The 20,397-nt window shown below is 39.4% G+C and overlaps 1 protein-coding gene across 1 annotated transcript in view; it reads left to right on the top strand.

Moving 5' to 3' along the window:
- Positions 1–20,397, top strand: part of LOC307185477 (uncharacterized protein) — a gene marked incomplete at its 3' end in the record, with an annotated part of 156,211 nt that overhangs the window by 105,697 nt on the left and 30,117 nt on the right. Inside the window, exon 5 of the mRNA XM_079919804.1 lies at positions 15,708–15,783. Coding sequence (XP_079775930.1) covers positions 15,708–15,783 — 76 coding nt within the window. The remainder of the gene's footprint in view (positions 1–15,707; positions 15,784–20,397) is intronic.

Raw genomic sequence — 20,397 nt, forward strand, 5'->3', positions numbered from 1 at the left:
TGCAGTTCTCTGAAGAAGAGCCCAGGATTTAACACACATTTTCAGCATCTCCTCACACAGGGAATGAGATGCTCTGGCTCCATGTAATGAGCTGATGAAATATACAACTTTTTCTTGTTTCTTATCAAATGATTTTCAAACTTTCTATACCAAAGAGGTCTCTTTTATTAACTCCCTGCAAAATATAACATGTTTAGAAAGATTTTGTGAAGCAAACTGCACTTAATAATAAATATTTAATTCACTTCCCCATTTAAATTTAATCCAATGCATATATAACCTCTAATCATAGTTTCTGATCTACATGCCTCGTATTAGCACACTGAGTTGGTGCTAAGTTCAGTGAAAAACAAGGATACTTTGATTAACCTGTACAGCTTTAAATTCTATTAAGATTCTAAGGATAATAGAAATGCCCTGTGAATCCCCTGGTCACTTTGAAGACTCCTGTGGGTCAGGGGACTCTGCTGGGGACCCAGGTTGGGAGTTCCTGCTCTAGAGTCTGGTGGTCCATATTCCAGCTGGCTCGTTCCCACTACAACAAAAAGCATAGAAGAGGCTTCAGTCAGAAGGTGGATTTGCTTCTGTTTTGGGTTCCTCTTGGTGCCACATACTGCTTCTGAGCTAGGGTGACTCTGAGTTAGACCTTATGGTCCTGAGCCCATTCAGCTTCTGATGCTGACCACTTCCCACCTGTAGTCTCAACCAGGATGAAAACCAAGTTCTGGAATACTTTAGGAGTCCCATACACAAGGGTAAGTAGTATCTAGAACTGGTCTTGCTTAGGTATCTAGTCTGTCTGCTTGGTGCTCTGTAGATTGTCCTGTAGCTTTCCTCTTAAGCTCTTATCATGCTTATAATGTTCATCATAGATGAGTTCTGTCTCAAAAACATTTATTGAACACCTGCCATGAGCTAGCATGGTATTTGATACCAGATTATACAGATAAATAAGATCCTGTGCTTATGATTGGGCTTCTGCATTGATTTCAGCTTTTATCCTTATTTGAAAACTTAACCTGAACAGTGTTTGTGAGACTCTCTGTAGCTAATGCTAATCTCCCCCAACTTCTACTGGAGTTGGACTCCTCTGATGGGGTCCACTGATGGGTTCTTGCTAGAGCCCAGGTGAGTTATCTTCCATCTCAACACCGTAAGTCCTGCCCTTCCATGGAGAGGGGCCCTGTTGCTGCATCCCTCCTACCAGATTGAGTTCCTATGTGTCCTTCTCCTATGTGATTCTCTCCTCATAAGCTCCTTGAAGGCAGGGACTGTATTCATTTCGGTATTCTCAACACTATGCCCAGTGCACAGTGAATGGTAGATGCTGGTTATTGTTTGTGGAATGATGAATGGAAGTGAGTGCTGCATGGAGAGGGGAGGAGAGACTTTGAGATGAGGGAGCCATGGACCTGAGAAGTCTGGTGATCATACAGGCTGATCATTGTGAATGTGGAAGTGTCCTGGGATGATGTGGGATGAAGGGGAGTCTATAGGCTGGATACCACCATCACCATCAGAACATCATTTAGAGCACTGGCGAATGAGTGGTTGTTAGGGACAGCACGGTGGGGGCAGAGGCTGAGGTAGCTGGAAGACCTGAGCTTCAAGAGGAGGGGGGACTTTGGCATAAGTGCTTATGCAGCTGGTGGTAGCACTGGGAGCCAGCATGCTGACCACAACTCTGAGGAATGTGTAGGGACATGTTAAGAATGGGCAGGTTCCATCTGAGATGACTGCAAGGAAATCATGTTACCTGGGGAAAGCTGGTTCTCAGTTAAGGCAAGGAAGTGACGGGGGTGCTTGGGGAAGAGGTTGTAGGTGTGTAGAGGTTGGTTAACTGCATTGCAAAGACTGCACAGGGCAACACCTTTTCTGGATCAGTCCCCAGGGTGGCTGCCTATCTCATCTCATCCACTCTCTTCCTTCCACCACCAAGGTCTTGCATGCCTCATGGGAGTGCTGACAGCTTTGTCTTTGCTGTAACTTCCTGCCTCTCCTCATGTTGTCTTCTGGCCAGCCATAGCCATGAGTTTTGTCCTTGACAATTGCCTCTCTCTCTGGTCTCAGTCTCCTTCCTGTCCTCTCTCCCCTGAGAAACTAGATCTGAAAAAGCAGCTCCTGCAGCTCGTCACCTCCAGTTATCTCTCCAGCCAGAACTTTTGCTTAATTTGCTTACTGACATTTCACACTGATAAATGGGGAATTGTCAGTCGAGTTCCAAGTGTTTGCATGAATCACATGTTTTTGAAGAATATGTGGAGGAGGGAGGAAAAGAAAAATTAAACCAGGGAAAATGAGAGGGAGAGGATTTTAGTCATGTAAGTCAAGAAAGAACCTAGGAGACTTGCTTTGGTTGTGTTTGTTTTAGAAAATGACTGGAGGCAATAAAGTTTGAACTTTTCCATTGTCAAGTCTGCTGAGAATTCAAGCAGGGCCAACCCCTGGAGACTTCGCTTTCTTCAGTTTCCAAGATGGAAAAAATGAAAATCTGAACCTTATTAAGCAGATCCACAGGACCTGGATTGAAAGAAATATGAAAGCACAATTTTGCGTTCAAGCCTGTGAAGAAAAAATAACTTCAGAGTGAGGTGGACATACTCCGTGACTCCTTGAGTGACTACTCAGCATGCGTGTGTGTGTGTGTGTGTGTGTGTGTGTGTGTGTGTGTGTGGTGTGGCAGTGGTCATCTGGCTGACAAACCGGTTCCAAAATTTTCACAAGGAGGCAGTATCTTTGCTACCAAATTGGCAGGAAAAATGTATCAAATGATGTTTTCAGAAGGAAGTTACTTTTTATGAAGTGGGTCACTGTGACACTTTTGCTCACATGGGGCCTCTGCCAGGAAAGCCTTCTCTACCCCCAGCTTCCCAATCGTACATATTTCAGTGTGCAACCAGTCTGTCTTCCTTGATCCTTCCATCATGCAGCATTCTCTTCCTTTTCAGGACCCTCAAAACCCTTATTGTCTGTGCCTTTAATCAAACACAAACTGCCCTGTCTTCCTGGGATTGTGAATATTTTCAGGTTGCCTCTGATTTACGCAAGTCTGCCTTTCCTTGAAGCTGAGACTCCCTCAATATTGCTTTTCTGTAAACACGAGTTAGGTCTGTCTTTTCATTCTCTAGAGTGCAAGTTATAGAACATTAACTGAAAGCTTGTGAAATAAGAAAGAAATTACAATACAGGTGAATATTATGAGGTACGACCTAAGCCCAGGTTTCTCCGTAGAGGAGCCCTGCACTGCTGTGCTCTCCTGAGCCTTGAAAGGGAGAACCCTGAATAGATGGATTTCTCCTAACCTGAGCCCCACCCTCAACCATCTGGAGGCCTTGAGGGAGAATCACCAAGCCTCCTTCTAAAACTTTGGCCCCAAAACATGTTTCACAGATGTAACTGTTTTCTCATTTTTATTTCAGAAGAGGATCTTACTTTACCTTTGTCTGATTAAAATGCCCTGTATTTTTCCCTAAACAAAGACATTATCTTCCCTCATGGAGAATTTGAGCCTCCATTTCCAAAGAAGCAGAAGAATTACTGGCAGTTTTCAAATGTCAGAGACATGTTTCTAACTGTCAAGATTTCACAACATGTTTGCATGCAGTTTCAGCTAGAACATCCCAGCATACATGAAGTACCTTCTCCCTCTCCTGGCTCTATTCAGTTTCCCCTAGAATTATCTTGCATTAGCGTGGTGCATTTGTTAAAATTAAGGAACCAATATTGATAATTTATTATTAACTCAAGTCCAGAGTTTACATTAGGATTTATTCTTGATGTTGTACATTCTATGGGTTTTGATAAATACTTATTGTCATGTATCCACTATTTTAGTGTCATGTATAGAGTAGTTTCACTGCTCTAAAATTTCTTATTGAAGAAGAACAGAGGTGGCTATTCTGAATCTTCTACCTTTCCACATAAATTTTAGAATCAGTTTGTTGATACCTATAAAATAACTTGTTGAGAGTTTGATTGGATTTTGTTGAATCTGTAGATCAAATTGGGAAGAACTGACATATTGACAATATTGAGTCCTCCTATCCATGAATATGAAATATCTCTCCATCTATTTAGATTCTCATGATTTCTTTTATCAGAGTTTTGTGGTTTTCCTCATATAGATCTTATACATACTTTGTTGGATGTGTACTTAAGAATTCAATATATTTTTGGTGTTAATGTAAATGGTGTTGTGCTTTCAGTTTCAAATTCCAACTGTTCATTGCTTGTATATAGATTTATTTACTTTTATCAGAAAAAAATCTCCAGACAGGCTCAGAACAAGTCTCCAAATCATCTCAGTACAAATGACATCTCACAGAAGATTGAATACAATTTTTTAACCAAAGTCTGATTCCTATAGTCCCATCAGGAGTTTATTTATCCTATGCTTAAATATTGTCTGTGATAGGCAGCTTACTATCTCACAAAGCAACTCATTGTCTTTTAGACAACTTTGCTTTTAGACAGTTTTTCCTTGTACTGGATTCCTTGTGTATGAGTTACAGCTTAATTCTAAAATAGCAAAAGTATTTGTGATCTAAGTTAGTGATTTTATGTGCACTGTTTTATCTCCTCAGGATAAATGTTGAGTCAGGGTTTTCCCAGCATTGGTGAGGCAGGGGTGTCCCGTGTGCAGTGAGATTCTGTGTGCTGAGGAGTCATACTCTAGGGTACTAACTGGTAGCTAAACACATGACTGCAGGTCTGGGTTTGTTACTTATTAGCTGAGTAACTTTTGGCAAGCCCTATTATTTTCCAATTTATTGATTTTTAAAAATGGGAAAATCAGTACCTTCACAGGACTATCATAACAAAGAATCAAGATAGTGAACATGAAAGCAATTTTAAACCAAGCTGTTCGGTGGAAACATAATTTTAACTTATTATCCTTCACATCATTGCCACCATACAGATCCATGAATCAACAAATAGACCTAGGAAGAAAGGCAGAGGGAGAAGCAGATTTGAAATGCTCACAGTAAACCTAGGGAGATATGATTTCCAAGCTTTGAATGTCATGGCTAAATAGAACTTAAACATAATCTAGTTTAACCCCTTCATTTTGTAGAATGAGGGAACTGAGTCCTGAAGAAGAAAGTGACTTTCCCAAGGTCACGAGTCAGGCTAATTAGCTGCTGAACTATGAAATGATCCAGTCTGTCTAAGACCAGTGCCCATTCTCTCAACTTCCTTGACAAAAGAATCATCTGAAGCTTTCCTTTCAGGTTTTACCCTCTATGCTTTCCTGCCTCATCCCTGATCATGGAATACATGGCTTTCCAGTTACAGCACTCATCATAAGGAATTTCGGAGATGAATTACACAGTGGCCATTCCTTCCCCAAGAAAAACAACTGACTGCACATCTATGAGGCAGGGGACATTTTTAAAGGCTCAAACAAGTCAGGAGGAGCAAAGGACCTCAACTCAAACATTAATTTCCACTGATCAAAAGAACAACGTTCCATTTAGGTGTGCAAATAAGAGTTTCTTAGGTATCATGGTGGACCAGATGAATGAGAAATGAATGCTTTGCAGAAATTAAAATTCAAATATCCTCTTCAAAATTAACAAAGGATTTTCTGGGAGGGAACGGCCAGATCTTCATGCAACAAACATTTACCAAACATTTTTTTCTATATCAGGCATGGTACTGGGTGAGGGGTTTACAAAAATGAATTAAATGTGGTTTTGGGCTTTGAATTTCTCATGGACTGCTGCATTTCATAAACATCTACTACCAAGGGCTGTGCATCCTTGGGCTTGATGACTCAGTTTATCATCTCTAAAATAGGGATAATGATGGTGTATACCTCATTGGATAATGATATGGGTTAAAGGAGAAGATATCTATAAACCCCACAGCACAGAACCTTGCAGAATGTAAGGAATGGTGCTATAGCAGGTGTTCAAATGGAGGTTTGAAAGCTCATAGACTTTAGGTTCTGGGATCAGATATTCATGTGGAGCCATGGGCAAGTATAGCAGACACTGCTGGTTGTTTTTCCTAGAGACATCAACTTCCTCAATTTTCACTTGTTTCTTCCTCAGTGATGTTCAGGTATTCACTCTCCTCTTCTAGCCACATGCTGCCTTGGGGGAGATTGGTCCCTTTCCCATACTCTAGGGTAGGTCCTGATGGGTCTAAGCTGATCATGGTGGTGCCCACTCCCTTTGGTAGTGATTGGCTTAGGCTTGGGCATATGAAGCAATTCTGAGCAATGAGATATAAGAAGTTGACAAATGGGCTTTCAGGAAAGTTTTTCTAGCTCTTAAAATAAGACGCTGTTGTGGGTTGGATTTTGTCCTACTAGCCCCCATACCTGAGAATGTGACCTTATTTGGAAATAGGGTTTTTGCAGATATAATCAAGTTAAGAAGAGGTCATACTGAGTGGGATGGACCCTAAATCCAACATGACTAGCATCCTTATAAGAAGGGGAAAAGAGACAGAGGAACACACACACAGGGAAAACGGTCTCTCAGAGGCAAAGATTAGAGTGATGTGTCTACAAGCCAATGAGAACCAAGGATTGCTGGCAACCACCAGAAGTCAGGAAGAGACAAGAAAATATCCTTTTCTAGAGCCTTCTGAGAAAGCATGGCCCTGCTGACACCTTGATTTCAGACTCTTGGTTCCAGAACAGTGAGAAAATATGTTTCTGTTGTTTTAAGTTACCTGGTATGTGGTACTTAGTATACCAGCTCCAGGAAACTAACAGAAGCTAAGAAAAGATGTGCTCTCAGTATCATCACTGGATTATTGTGTCTGGATGAATCATTGAAACTTCGCTGCAGCTCTGAGGAGACCCTACCTGATGATTAAGGGGCTGGCACAGTGAAAGGTTACAAATAACCCAGGTATGAAGTTACAGAATTCACCAGTCTTGGAGTTGCTCCATTCTGTTTTTCCTGTTGTGTTAGATAATATGGTTCCCTCATTGTTTAAAATACACCGAGTTGATTTTTCTGTTACTTTCAGATAAAATTATTCTAAACTGATTTAGCAAGTCATTCACTCTCTCTGTTCCTTGTTTCCTCATTTCTAAAGTAGCAAGGCTACTAGTCCCTACCCCACAGGATTTTTGTGAGAATTAAATGAGATGGAGAATAATAGCGATCGTGTTGTCTTTTTACCTATTTTTTGTTACAGGGCATAATAAATTCAATATATGTCAGCTGTTATTATTATTCTGTGTCTCTTCAGCCCTAACACATAGTAAACATTCAATAAATATTTACTTTCAAAGGAACGAATGAATGAATGAGGTCAGTCTAATGCAAGAGGGAACAAGGGAATGATAATAAAGGACAAAGCAAATTGCTATAGAGATGGAGAGATTCAGTCTGGACCTTGGCTCCAGATCAAGATCTCAGAGCTACATATGGCCTGGGCCAGGTTGGCAAGGACTTGCAACCTGGAAGTCTGTTGTTTTTATGCAGAGAGCTTTGAATTAAATAATACTTATAGGGGTTTTCAGATAAGCTGGGGTGCAGGAGCAGCAAGAGGAAGTGAAGCTCAGGGCTTGCCTTCGAAAGTTCCCGAAGGTGCAGCCTTATGCCGGGTGCACAAGGACTAAGGCAGGAGTTGGGAGCTTTGTTAGGTCTCAGAGTTAAGGAAAAGCTCTTTCATTTTGCCTGAGGGAGAACAACTGACTGTTTTTCCCAAAGACCTTGTTTGAAATTAAGGTCTTGGAACACTGGATTCAATTAACTACCAGTTTAGGAACCTTGGGGAATCTAACTTGCCGTGTGCTTCATTTTCCCTTACAAATCACCTCCTGTTTTCTCGCCATCATATTTCTCCCACCTACAGAGAATTCTTTTCTTGGGACTGGGTCAAAACTGCTTCTTTTTTCCTGGGTTAAAAGAGGGAAATACTGGTCAGGCTTTGCCGTCAAAGTCAATTTGCTGTCAACTTGGCCTAGAATCAAGATTGTGTGTGTGTGTGTGTGTGTGTGTGTGTATACACATATATGTATGTATATATACATGTATATATTTGTGCATGTATGTATGTATACATCTATGTAAATAGCAGTTGGCAGAGAGTTAATTGTTCAATTTAATATAAGAAACATTTTTTTAAAACAAGCCCTATTTTATTCTCTATTTTAGGACTATGCAGAATCATAGCTGAATTAGACAAAATCTTTGTCCTAGGATTTCACAGTCTAGCTGAGGCAGACAGACCAATAAATTGATAAATGCCTCAATATTGGTAAGTGCTATAAATGACTGTGGTACTGAAACCTCCATGAAATTGGGAGAACATCAAACGGAGACTGGAGGGTGGTTAAGGATGGGTAGAGTCAGGCCAGGCTTCACAGAGAGGCAATGCTTCATTCAGCTAAATCTTGTAGTGTGCAGGAGTTTGCTAGCACGGATCTGGATAAAGATACAGGGCAACTAAGCAGGGTCCTACTCTATGTAGAAGAAATTGGAATAAGGTGCCGATTGACTTATATTTCTACATGTGGTTCCTGCTGTGTTTGGAGGAAAGTAACTTGGTCTCCCTCTTTATAATAAAACCCTTATTTTGAATTTAATATATTATAAAAAATTTAGAGTTCCTCTTTGCTACTTATAAACATAATTTTCATCATTGTTGTAGAGGGGGTACGTGATTTGGGGAGCTGTTGTATTGGGAATGGGGACGGGGAAGAGCTGGGAGAAGACCCAGTCCTACTGTGGCTAAGAAAAGATGCCTCTAAGCCAAGACTTGTAGCATGGTGCTGTTTCCCATAACATGCTATGTTCTGTGCGATATAAATGCCCTCCTCCCTCTTCTCTATGAAATATTGAGTAGATTCACCTTGGTCACTCACTCATATACTTACAAGAGTGGCATTTTGTTTTAAAGGAGTTTAAAGAAGAAGGTGAAATGGTAAATGATACATTATTAACTGACCTAAAGAAGAATGTACTTTACATCTTAACTGATAGAAAAGTATTTTCTCTCCACCGATGCCAATAAATATTGAAAAATGTTTAAGAATATCAGCTTGGGGCTTCCCTGGTGGTGCAGTAGTTAAGAATCTGCCTGCCAATGCAGGGGACATGGGTTCAGACCCTTGTCTGGGAAGATCCCACATGCTGCGGAGAAGCTAAGCCCCTGTGCAACAACTACCGAGCCCGCATGCCACAACTACTGAAGCCCATGCGCCTAAAGCCTGTGCTCTGTAACAAGAGAAGCCACCACAATGAGAAGCCCGCGCACTGCAACAAAGAGTAGTCCCTGCTCACCACAACTAGAGAAAGCCCGCGCAGCAACGAAGACCCAACACAGCCAAAAATAAATAAATTAAGAAAAAATAAAACTTCACCTGAAAATATTTAAAGGAAAAAAAAAAAGGAATATCAGCTTGTAGGAAGGCCAACTGCCTAGTTTTATCCAAGTGGAAGGAGTAAGATGTCTGAAGCCTGAGAGGTGTGGCCCTGCATTTAGAGACTAGTGAGTGATCTGGGGGAGCTGGAAGAGAAGACAAGTGTCCAGAATGGGTGGAAGGTGAGTGAGGAGAGATGGGTAGGAGCTGGATCATGAAGATGTTTGAATGCCTTGTAGAGAGGATTCTGTTTATCCCAGTAGGGTCTTGCAGATATGGAGAGCTACTCAAGTCTTCTCTATTTATCCAGTAGGGTATGTTTATAGATCATGGAGAACTACTAGGAAGGTAGGTCTCTATTCAAGAGCATATTATAGATTATGAAGAGCTACTGCAAGAAACGATGTAATGGGCTCATGTGTACTACTCTGGTTATTGGAAGGGGAATCTGAGATCTAGAGAGTGGACATATTCCTGCCCAAAGGCATTCAGTTAAGTGTGACAGAGTTACTTATGTTGATCTAAAATTTTCCTCTCTGTAGTTCCTTCCTGTTTATTCCCTATTGTTATTTACAGAAAAGAGCCTTAAGGCATGTTATAGTGAGGGCACAACCTGGGGAGCTGGAGGACAGAGTTAGGCTGATATGGGTTTGAGTTCCAACTCCATCACTTGTTACCTGTGGGACTTCAAGTGAGTTTCTCAATCTTTCTGAGACTCCTGAATAATGTGAAGTTTTAGTTGAAAAAAATGAGAATATTAATACCCATAATAGTGTAGAGTTTTTGTAATAATTAGATAAGATTGCATATATAATTATTTATCAATGCCTAGTACATAACCATCCAAATTTCAGTCCACCTATTATCTGAAGTTCTGTCTCTTAGAGTCACATGGACTCCTTCTTTACATATCATCATATTTTAAACATTTGAAGTTACCTCTTGCCCCCTCCCCTCTTTAGTCTTCTCTTATACAGAGTGAACATAATTATTGATCATATAACTCGATGTGCATTCTTTCCCCATATAAAGTCTGCTTCCCTCCCTTTAAGTTGGAGCAAAGATTGGATAGAATGGTGCCAGGAGGGGACTGACCCATGCTGAACAAACTCAAAGGACAATTCTCTCATGTGTATTGATAAATAAAACACTGATTCTCTGAGCATGTTTCCCCTGTCCAACACAGATGTTCCAGGAGGGTCAAATTGGTCTCTGAACGTTGCTTGATGAGCACAAAGCAAGAGGCAGTAGGCTGGATATTAGGCGTGGACAGCACAATTTTCCTTCTCTGTTCTGAGAAGGAACCCAACAGTTACTTCCACTAGGTCAGACCCTGTAGGCAAATTTTTCAGTGAAAAAGGAGCCTTTCTTCAAATTTCTTTTCCAGACTTGCAGAACTGTTATCATATTAACAGGTTCCCAGGATGGACAGAAGGACTTAGAAACTCCAGCATAACTGTCTTGCTTGAGTCTGTTAGCTAACTTTTAAAATGGAAAACTTTCTCATGGAATTTTTAGAGTAATACCTTATTACTCATCCTAAAGAAGCAAATACCGTCAGTAGGGGTCAATAACTGCTTGCAGAATATATTTTAGCAGAATGAATGTTATCTGGGAAGATACCCAGAAAAGGCAAATTTCACATACACACTTGCCTTAACCTCCTGTTCTTTCCCCACATATTGCTCTTCACAGACATTGATGCTCCAAGCAAACTGAGCAACGAGCCCTCTTCCACATCTCCTGTTTTCCTTCCTTTGTAATTTGCTGATGTTCCCTTAGCTTAGAATACCTTTTCCCAGTGTTGCTTATTCAAATTCTACTTGTCCATTAAGAGTAACCTCAAATTCCACTATTTCTAAGGAGACTTCTCTCTTTCTCCAGTAAAGAAGTAGTTTCTTCTTTCTCCACATGTTCTTGGTAGTTGTTCCTGAGTCTCTCTTAAAGTACTTATAGGACTCAGCTTTCCTAAAATCTAAGCTTCTTGAGGTCAAGACTTGCATCTTAACATCTGGATATCTAACATCTTTGGAAGACAATATAGCATATGGTCAGGGGGTATGGGTTGTAGGTCAGGATCCTAGATACAAACTGAGAGTTTCTACTGACCAGCTGTGTGATCTTAGCTCTTCCTGGCATATTGTAATCACTCAACAAATGTTCCCATTTACTATTTATATTCTTCATAACACACAGGACAATACATGGTATCCATTCTGTGCTCAGTGAATGTTTATTGAATGAATAAATGAAAAAGCAAATGAAAAGTAGTTTACTGTTGAGTGTTTGCTAAATGAATGTATAATTTAATAGATTTGGAAGAAAATTTGTCGAGCATCCTGCTTTTCACTGAACCAAAAGATATTCTGCAAATGCTATGCTCAACCTTCTCCTGGGTCTCTCCTCGAAACATTATTCCATTAAGCACCCTTCCCTTAGAACCATCTAACAATAAGATGATACAGCAGGTATAATATTTTATTTTGTTTGTCTGAGTGACTACTTTATGCTAAAGAGTTGCATCTAGTTTTGCAGATTGAAAGAAAAGGATTTCTTTGTTTGCCTGTGGATCAGGCTGGTTTCTCTATAAAAGCTGAGCCAAAGAATCTTTGCTATCATTAGAATCATGGATTTTCTGAGTAAACAAGATCCAGATGAAATTCAGGAAGGTTCCTAGGCATCGTGGCTCTCCTTTTAAAATGAACTTTGAGGCTGCTAACCCTGCATGATGTAGGATACAGGGACATTCTGCTCCCTCCTCTGTTGTCAGCAAACAAGAGAAGTTACACAACTTGAGGGGCAGCTGGATCACAGTTTATGCTGCCCCCAGGATATATCTTTCATCGTAATTGTGCTTATTCAGCTGTGGAGATGCACTGGTATCTAGCTGATTCTTGAAAAACTGCAAAAGCCTATTTAAAAACACAGCCAAATCCTCCTTTTGAAATAGGGGAGGGAGAGGATGAGGAAAATGTCCATATTATTTTCTGCTATTCTTTGCTCTGTATGGGAAGATTTCCAGTGTTGCCTGCAGGTGGTTTTCCAAAGCCTCTTTCTGATCAAAGTTGATAAAGCTCTTCTCCTATGCAGGAAGAATGTTTTCTTTTTTTGACTACCTTCTTAATTTGTGTTTTCTTATGGAGACAAGTTATCTAAAATCATATAGCAATGGGTTCTTATCTGTCATAGTCTGCTATCATCCCAAATAGTACCTGTTTTAATCCAATAACCAAGTGATTTCTATGTGCCAGGCACTGAGCTAGCTGGCACAATTAGATGCTTTAGGTCACTCATGAAGGCATGATGTTTGGGCTGAGCTCTTTGATATTAGCTGCCAGAGAGAGAGATGGAGTAAAGGAGGCGAGGCACATTGGGAAGAGGAATTGGTACAACCAAAACAGGGAGACAGAAAGGCCAGGTCAGGTTCTGCAAAGACTACTGTGTCATTGTGCATAACAAGAGAGAAGTTTGGATTGGTAGGTAGACTTGATAAGATGAAGTGAGGCTTGGAATACCAAGCTATGCCAACAGGGTTCATTCTTAAACACTTGCATTATTGCTGTCACCAACTGTAATATGGATTAATTATAGGTAGAACTGAGTTAATAAGAATAATCAAATAATACATCAGTGTTTTTTTTATTGTTTTTCTCCATTGTAAGAGCACTATGTGCTCTTTATAAACATTTTGGAAAATGCCCAAAAATAGAAAGAAAAAGAGTTGACCTTTGAGTCACTTTCCAAAGCAACTACTGTGCACATTGGGTCTATTTCCTTTCAGTCTTTTTTTCCTTCCCTTCAAAAGATGGGGTTGTTCAGTAACTTTTTTTTTTTTTTTTTACATTTTATAAGGCCTTTAAAAACATACCCTTTAAAGGCTATAACCCACTGATTGGACATAGCACACTTTACCTAAACAAGACCTTGGAGTTTCATATGCAGGTGTTGGAGTTTCATATGCAGGTTTTGATGTTGATAAGTAACATTTTGATTAGTATCTATGTGCTTAAAGTTTTTCATACAGTTTAAATGATATCTATAGGATGAATTTCCAGGAGTGGTGCTACCAGATTAAAGGCTATATGTGCTTTTCTGTCTCACATCAACTCCAGTGCTTTTTTGGGTATCCTTACCCATTTATATGCCTGTTGTATTTTCTTTTCCTATCTCTTTCACATATATAGGATCTCTCATAAATCTCAAGTAAACATAGCTGAGATTGAAATCACTGTGCCCTAAGGGAGACTTAAAACTGATTGGAGTATCTGTCTTGCTGGAAAGGAACTTTGTTGAAAACAGGGAAGGAAATCCTGTGCATTCTGCTGAGCAACTTCTCACAATGTTATTGACCAAAATGTTTTCATCTTTTAATAAGAAGAATTCACAGCTTCTGCAGAGTGTGTCTGCAGCCACCCCCTGCCCCAGGGGAATCTGAGAAGTTGGTGCTTGTTTAAGGATTCTATAGGTGGCTTGAGGCTCTACTTAGAGGATTAGGAATATGTGATCTAGAATACTTATTGAATGACTAAGCCACCAGCATCACAAAGCTCACAGATGACTAATAATTTTTCTCCTTCTGTAGTGTGTGGTTTGTGAAACATGTAAGCAACACCTCTGCCCTTTTGCTCTGTGATTCACTCCTGTGAGATACTCAGTGGGAAGGCCGAGCGAGCATCAGGACACCAGTCAGTTCTCCTTGCTCTTCCTCCCTGCTTACTTTATCCATTCACCCTTCCCACAATGCCCCAGCCCCACTGGGGCTGCACCTCCATGTTAAAGGCTTCAGGAAAGCTGTGATGTGCACTGGGGAAACTCAGACTTTGGATTTAATACAGCAACTTCACATCCAGGCTCCAACATGCCCCAGATGTGTGACAACCTTGGGCAAACAACTTGGCCTCTCTCAGCTCCAGTGATTCTTATAACTTAGGTTGAGATAAAGAAATAAGTTATAGAGTTGTTATGGGAACCGGTGGATATAAAGTGCTTGGTGCAATGCCTTGGTACAGAGTGAGAGCTCAAGAAATGGTAATTATTATTAAGACGAGCTACAGGATTTCCCCAGGCCATCTCCCAAGAATGAAATAGCTGTATGATTTGGGGACTTTTCTCTGATCATTTGTTTTTTCATCTTAAAAACCAATTATAATAATTTCTACCTTGCAGTTGTAGGGGAAATAGACCAAGATATGGCAAAGTGTCTGGCACAGTGTAGCTGCTCAACACATATTTTTTTCCTTTCTCTATCCATGGTTGACTGAAGAGTCCCTTGGTGTGTCCAACCTCCTAAAGCTTCTCTCAGAGATCCTTAAAGTGGAAAGTTATTGTTCTTAAGCACTAGCCCCAGAAGGATGACTCTAAACACTGGCTTATACACTGGCACTGGGTATTTCTCTGACTTGGAGAAGAAAAGGATTTTGGGGCTTCTGGAAATGGCAGAGGCTTGGAAATGGCCCCTAGGGAGGTCAGCACAGTTTAGGGATGACACAGACAGAGTGAAGACTAGAGGGCCCATCCCCAAATGTTCTAGACCAAGAAGTATGATAAGGCACATGTACAGCATTAGAGAAGAGGAGGGCTCCCCAATAATAACTGCTGTTGAGCTTCCTGCCACTCTGTCCATTGGGGGCTCCCAGGTAGGCTTCACTTGATTTAGACAAACAAAATGATATGGTATTTCTTGTATGCTAGTGTGATATAAATTATCATTGCACACATCTATAAGCACCAAGGATGATAAGGCGTAATCAGCAGGATTTAATGAATGATAGCCAATACTGTTTTTACTCTTGTCTGCCAGCAAGATGGGGTTTGAGGCATAAAATGCAGATAAGAGTGTGGATTCTGGAGTCAGGGCAAGAGCAGGATCCATCATTTACCATCTGGGGACTCTTGGGAAAGTCATTAAACTGTCCTGATCCTGTTTCTTCATCTGTAGGGTGCAGATATTAAAAGCACCTCTCACAGAATGCTGTTGGTAGTAAGAGTTAAATGGTAAAACCATGTCTAGCTTGAATAATTGATCAATCATTGATAGCTGTTATTGTTAACATTAATCATGATTGTGTGGTAACTGTTGAAGGAGGTTTGTGCTTCCCCACTATCATTCCTAAAGATTAGTGTAGAAAGGTACACACTCGAGGCCATCAATTCTATTTACATTATGCTTATTAACATTTATTCCGGAGGGCTCTGGGATGCTTTATGGCCAATTATACGTAGGTTTAAAAAATCCTTTGAGAATAGCATTGTGTTTTCATGTAGACACCCTTCAACCTGAAGAACTCAGCATGTTTGGAGAAAACCAAAGACAAAGATAGGGACATAGAACATTTGGAGAAAATTTGCCATGGAGTTGTGAATTCTTCTTATTCAGGACTTAGACAAGCTGAAGGAAGAAATCCAGGGAGCTAGAGGAGCTGCAGGCCCTGGTTCTGCTTCACACCAACAAGGTGAGCTGCAGTGACAATGTGTGCAAGCTCCCATAGTCCTCTGTGCCCAAACTTCAAGGAACAAAATTGGTCGATGCTTCACTGCAGCCTTTTATTGGGTTGGCCAAAAAGTTTGTCTGGGTTTTCCTTATGATGTTATGGAAAAACCTGAATGAACTTTTGGCCAAACCAATATATCTCATGTACGTTTCTCTTATAGCTCTCCAACCTCACACGAATTTTGGAAATTGGCTTTCCACTTAGCTAAGTTGACAAATAAAGCCACCAACCCTCTAATCTCTTTATAGGGTCCTAAACAGCAGTTAGAAAGTGAGAGAGAATGAGATCAAGGTAGCAAGTCAGAGTGAAGAAACTGACCTTGTAACCACTATGTCCTTCCTCATCCAGGTTTCCCAGCTGGAGGCAGGTGTGAGCTGCAGGGAGGAGAGAAACTTTAAATTACATGAAACATTGTATGAGGCTAGACTGAATTTTGTTACATGTGAAAGTGAGTAGAGAAATGATGAAAACTGCATGAGATTTCACAGGTGTTGGGAAGGGAGGGTCACAAGATCAGGGAAAAATGGTAGGGGGTGTTGAAAAAATTAAGTTGCTTTTTGCTGTATTTTGCTTTGTCCAGATTATGTATGTGTGTATGTATATATATATATATATATATATATATATATCCATTATATATATTATATATATATTTCATATATATATATCCATTATATATATATTTCATATATATAATATATATATTATATATACTATATATATTTCATATATATAATATATATTATATATACTATATATATATTTCATATATATAATATATATATTATATATACTATATATATATAGATATACATGTGTATGTGCCTGTGTTTTAGGTTTATGGAAGCATACCAACTTGCTGCGTTACAAACATCAAAGGATTTTCCCTCTAGCCACTGTGCCCTCAGTTATGCTTCCCAATGATGTGTGTCAAATCTCTCTTATCCAAGGGGTAGCAGATTCCATAATTTCCTATTCCCTTTTGTTATAATGAGTTTTTCTAGTTTAAAGAATCATCCTCATCTTCTCTTCTTCCTTCAGTGCTATCCAGGCTTGAGACTTGGGGCAGTGTGAGTGGAAGGACCTAGCCTGCTCTTTTTTAAAATTAATTAATTTAAGAGAGAGAGTTGTATAGTTGACTTACAATGTTATATTAGTTTCAGGTGTACAACATCATGATTCAATATTTTTATAGATTATGCTCTAAAGTTATTATAAAATATTGACTCTATCCCCTGTCAATATCCCTGTAGTGTATCCTTATTTTATTTATTTTATTCATAGTATTTTGTACCTCTTAATCCTCTACCCATATCTTGCCCCTCCCCTTTTCCCTTTCCTCACTGATAACCACTAGTTTGTTCTCTGTATCCGTGAGTCTGTTTCTGTTTTGTTATATTTATTTGTTTGTTTAAATTTTTAGATTCCACATGTAAGTGATAACATATAGTATTTGTCTTTCTCGGTCTGACTTATTTTACTTAGCATAATGCCCTCAAGTTCCATGCATGTTTTTATAAATGGCAAAATTTCCTTCTTTTTTTAATGGCTGAGTAGTATTCTTTGTATACATATACCACATCTTCTTTATCCATTCAGCCATCGACACTTAGGTTGTTTCCATATCTTGGCTATTGTAAACAATGCTGCAATGAACATAAGAGTGCATATATCTTTTCAAATTAGTGTTTTTGTTTTCCTCAGGTAAGTACCCAGAGTTGAAATTGCTGGATCATATGGTAGTTCTACTTTTAATTTTTTGAGGAGCCTCCGTACTGTTTTCCATAGTGGCTGTATCAATTTACAATCCCGTCAACAGTGTATGAGAGTTCCCTTTCCTCCACATCTTCACCAACACTTGTTATTTCTTATCTTTCCAATGATAGCCATTCTGACAGATGTGAGGTGATATTTCATTGTAGTTTTGATTTGCATTTCCCTGATGATTAACAAAGTTAAGCATTTTTCATGCGCCTGTTGACTATCTGTATTTCCTCTTTGGAAAAAATAGCTATTCAGTTCTTTTTAATAAGGTTGCTTTTATTTCATTTTTGATGCTGAGTTGTATAAGTTATTTATGTATGTATGTTATGTATGTATATTAACCCCTATTGGTCATATCACTTGCAAATATCTTCTCCCATGCAGTAGGTTGTCTTTTCATTTTGTTGATGGTTTCCTTTGCTGTGCAAAAGTTTTTAAGCTTAATTATATCTCATTTGTTTATTTTTACTTTTGTTTCCTTTGCTTTAGGAGATGGATCAAAAATTGCTGCAATTTATGTCAAAAGTATATAAGTTCTTTATATATTTTGGGTATTAATGCCTTATTGGACATGTCAATTGCAAATATATTCTCTTATTCATTCGACTGCCTTTTCATTTTGTTGATGGTTTCCTTCACTGTGCAAAAGCTTTTTAGTTTGATGTAGTCCCATTTGTTTATTTTTGCTTTTGTTGCCCTTGACAGAGAAGACAGATCCAAAAAATATCGCTAAGATCAACATCAAAAAACATACTGCCTATATTTCCTTCCAGAAATTTATGGTTTCACGTCTTACATTTAAGACTTTATCCATTCTGAGTTTATTTTTTGTATATGGTATGAGAAACTGGTCTAGTTCATTATTTTGCATGTAGCTGTCCTGTTTTCCCAACATCATTTATTAAAGAGGATTTTTCCCCCCATTGTATATTCTTGCTTCCTTTGTTATAGATTAACTGACCATATAAATATGGGTTTACTTCTGGACTTTCTACTTTGTTCCATTTATATATGTGTCTCTTTTAGTGCCAGAACCATACTCTTTTGATAACTGTAGCTTTGTAATATAGTTTGAAATCAGGATGCATGTTACCACCAGATTTCTTTTTCTTTCTTAAGATTGCTTTGGCTATTTGGACTCTTTTGTGGTTCCATAGAAATTTTAGGATTATTTGTTCTGTGAAAAAGGCCATTGGTATTTTCATAGAAATGGTGTTGAATCTGTAGATTGCCTTGGATAGTATGGACATTTTAACAATATTAATTATTTCGATCCACAAGGACAATATATCTTTCAATCTGTGTAATCTTCAATTTGTTTCATCAATTTCTTATAGTTTTCAGAGTACAGGTCTTTCACCTTCTTGGTTAGGTTTATTCCTGTGTATTTTTTTTCTTTCTTTTTGATGTAATTGTAAAGGGGACTGGTTTTCAAATTTTTCTTTCTGATAGTTATTAGTGTATAGAAATTCAACACATTAATTTTGTATCCTGCAACTTTATTGAATTCATTTATTAGTTCTAATAGTTTTTTGGTGGAGTCTTTAGGTTTTCTATATACAGTATCATGTCATCTGCAATCAGTGATAGTTTTCCTTCTTCCTTTCCAGTTTGGATCCTTTTTTCTTTTTCTTGTCTGATTTCTCTTTACTCTTCCTCCTTCATTTCCCTGAGAAGAGTTCTCTTTGCTCCTTCAGAGAGGGAACAGGTCAGCTGGTATGGGGGGAGTGGTGGAAAAAGAGGGCAAGGACAAACACTGAGTACTGAGCTGTCTGCTATTGCAGTTCACTCTGTTGGTTATTATGGTTTCTTTGGTTCACACTAATGGGACCTAGGGGCCCTCTCCATGGCAGAGTCCCCTCTTCATGGCTCACTACTGGTGGGTGCATTGTCAATGTTCTCAGGTTCCTCTGAGAACCTAATGCCAGTTGACAACTTCCAACTCTCTCTTAGATGCCCCCCTTGGAGGTCCACCCTCAGCCTCCTGCTTCTCAGGTCCTCTTTCTTGGCAACCCATTCTTTTGGGTGGAGGGCTAGAAAGTTGAGTCAAAGCTATATTTTATAGTGTCCATTTGACCTTCAGTAAGTTGATGCATCTTTGCTGTGACAACTGGAGGAATGGGCTGCTCCACAGATGTCCTCTCTCTGCCCTGCTCTCTCACTATTCTGTTTTTCTACTTAGACAGGAACAGAACAAATCAACAAAGCTGCTGTCTCATGAGTTGGCCAACCAAGGAATGTGGTGTTAGTAGACCCTTCTTGCAAGTGTTCTCAATATTTATGAGTTATTTCCTTAGAAAGTCCCTTCTATATCTCGCAGACTCCCCATTTAGCTCTTGAATATGCTAGAGCCCAACATTTCCACTCAGCAGTCATATTGCCCCTTTCTCTTCAGGCTTCCTTTATTGATGGGAAGGGAGGTGCTGATGGTGTTAGGTGATGGCTAATGGGAGCAATGCCAATTTAGCCACTTCTTGGTAAGGCTTGAGAGAGGTGTTTGGCTCTATTTAGACTATGTGGCACTTACTATTTCTCTGTTCACATTTTTATTTGCTAATTCTGGAGTAATAAGAAAAGTCCCACTTACTTTTTATATATTTACAACACACATACAGACATACATGGATACCTGTACCCCACAGGTGAGAGATCAAGACAGAGTGAGCAAGAGAGCAGTAAGTTCTCCACCAAAATGTTAACAGCAGCTCCCACTGGGTGGTGGTCAGATTAGAGATAATTATATTGTTTTTCCCCTCTGTGCTTTACTGCCATGCTCCCCATTTTCTCCAGTGAAATTATATCACTCTTGAA

Source organism: Stenella coeruleoalba (assembly GCF_951394435.1).
Source record: "Stenella coeruleoalba genome assembly, chromosome: 4".
NCBI lineage: Eukaryota > Metazoa > Chordata > Mammalia > Artiodactyla > Delphinidae > Stenella > Stenella coeruleoalba.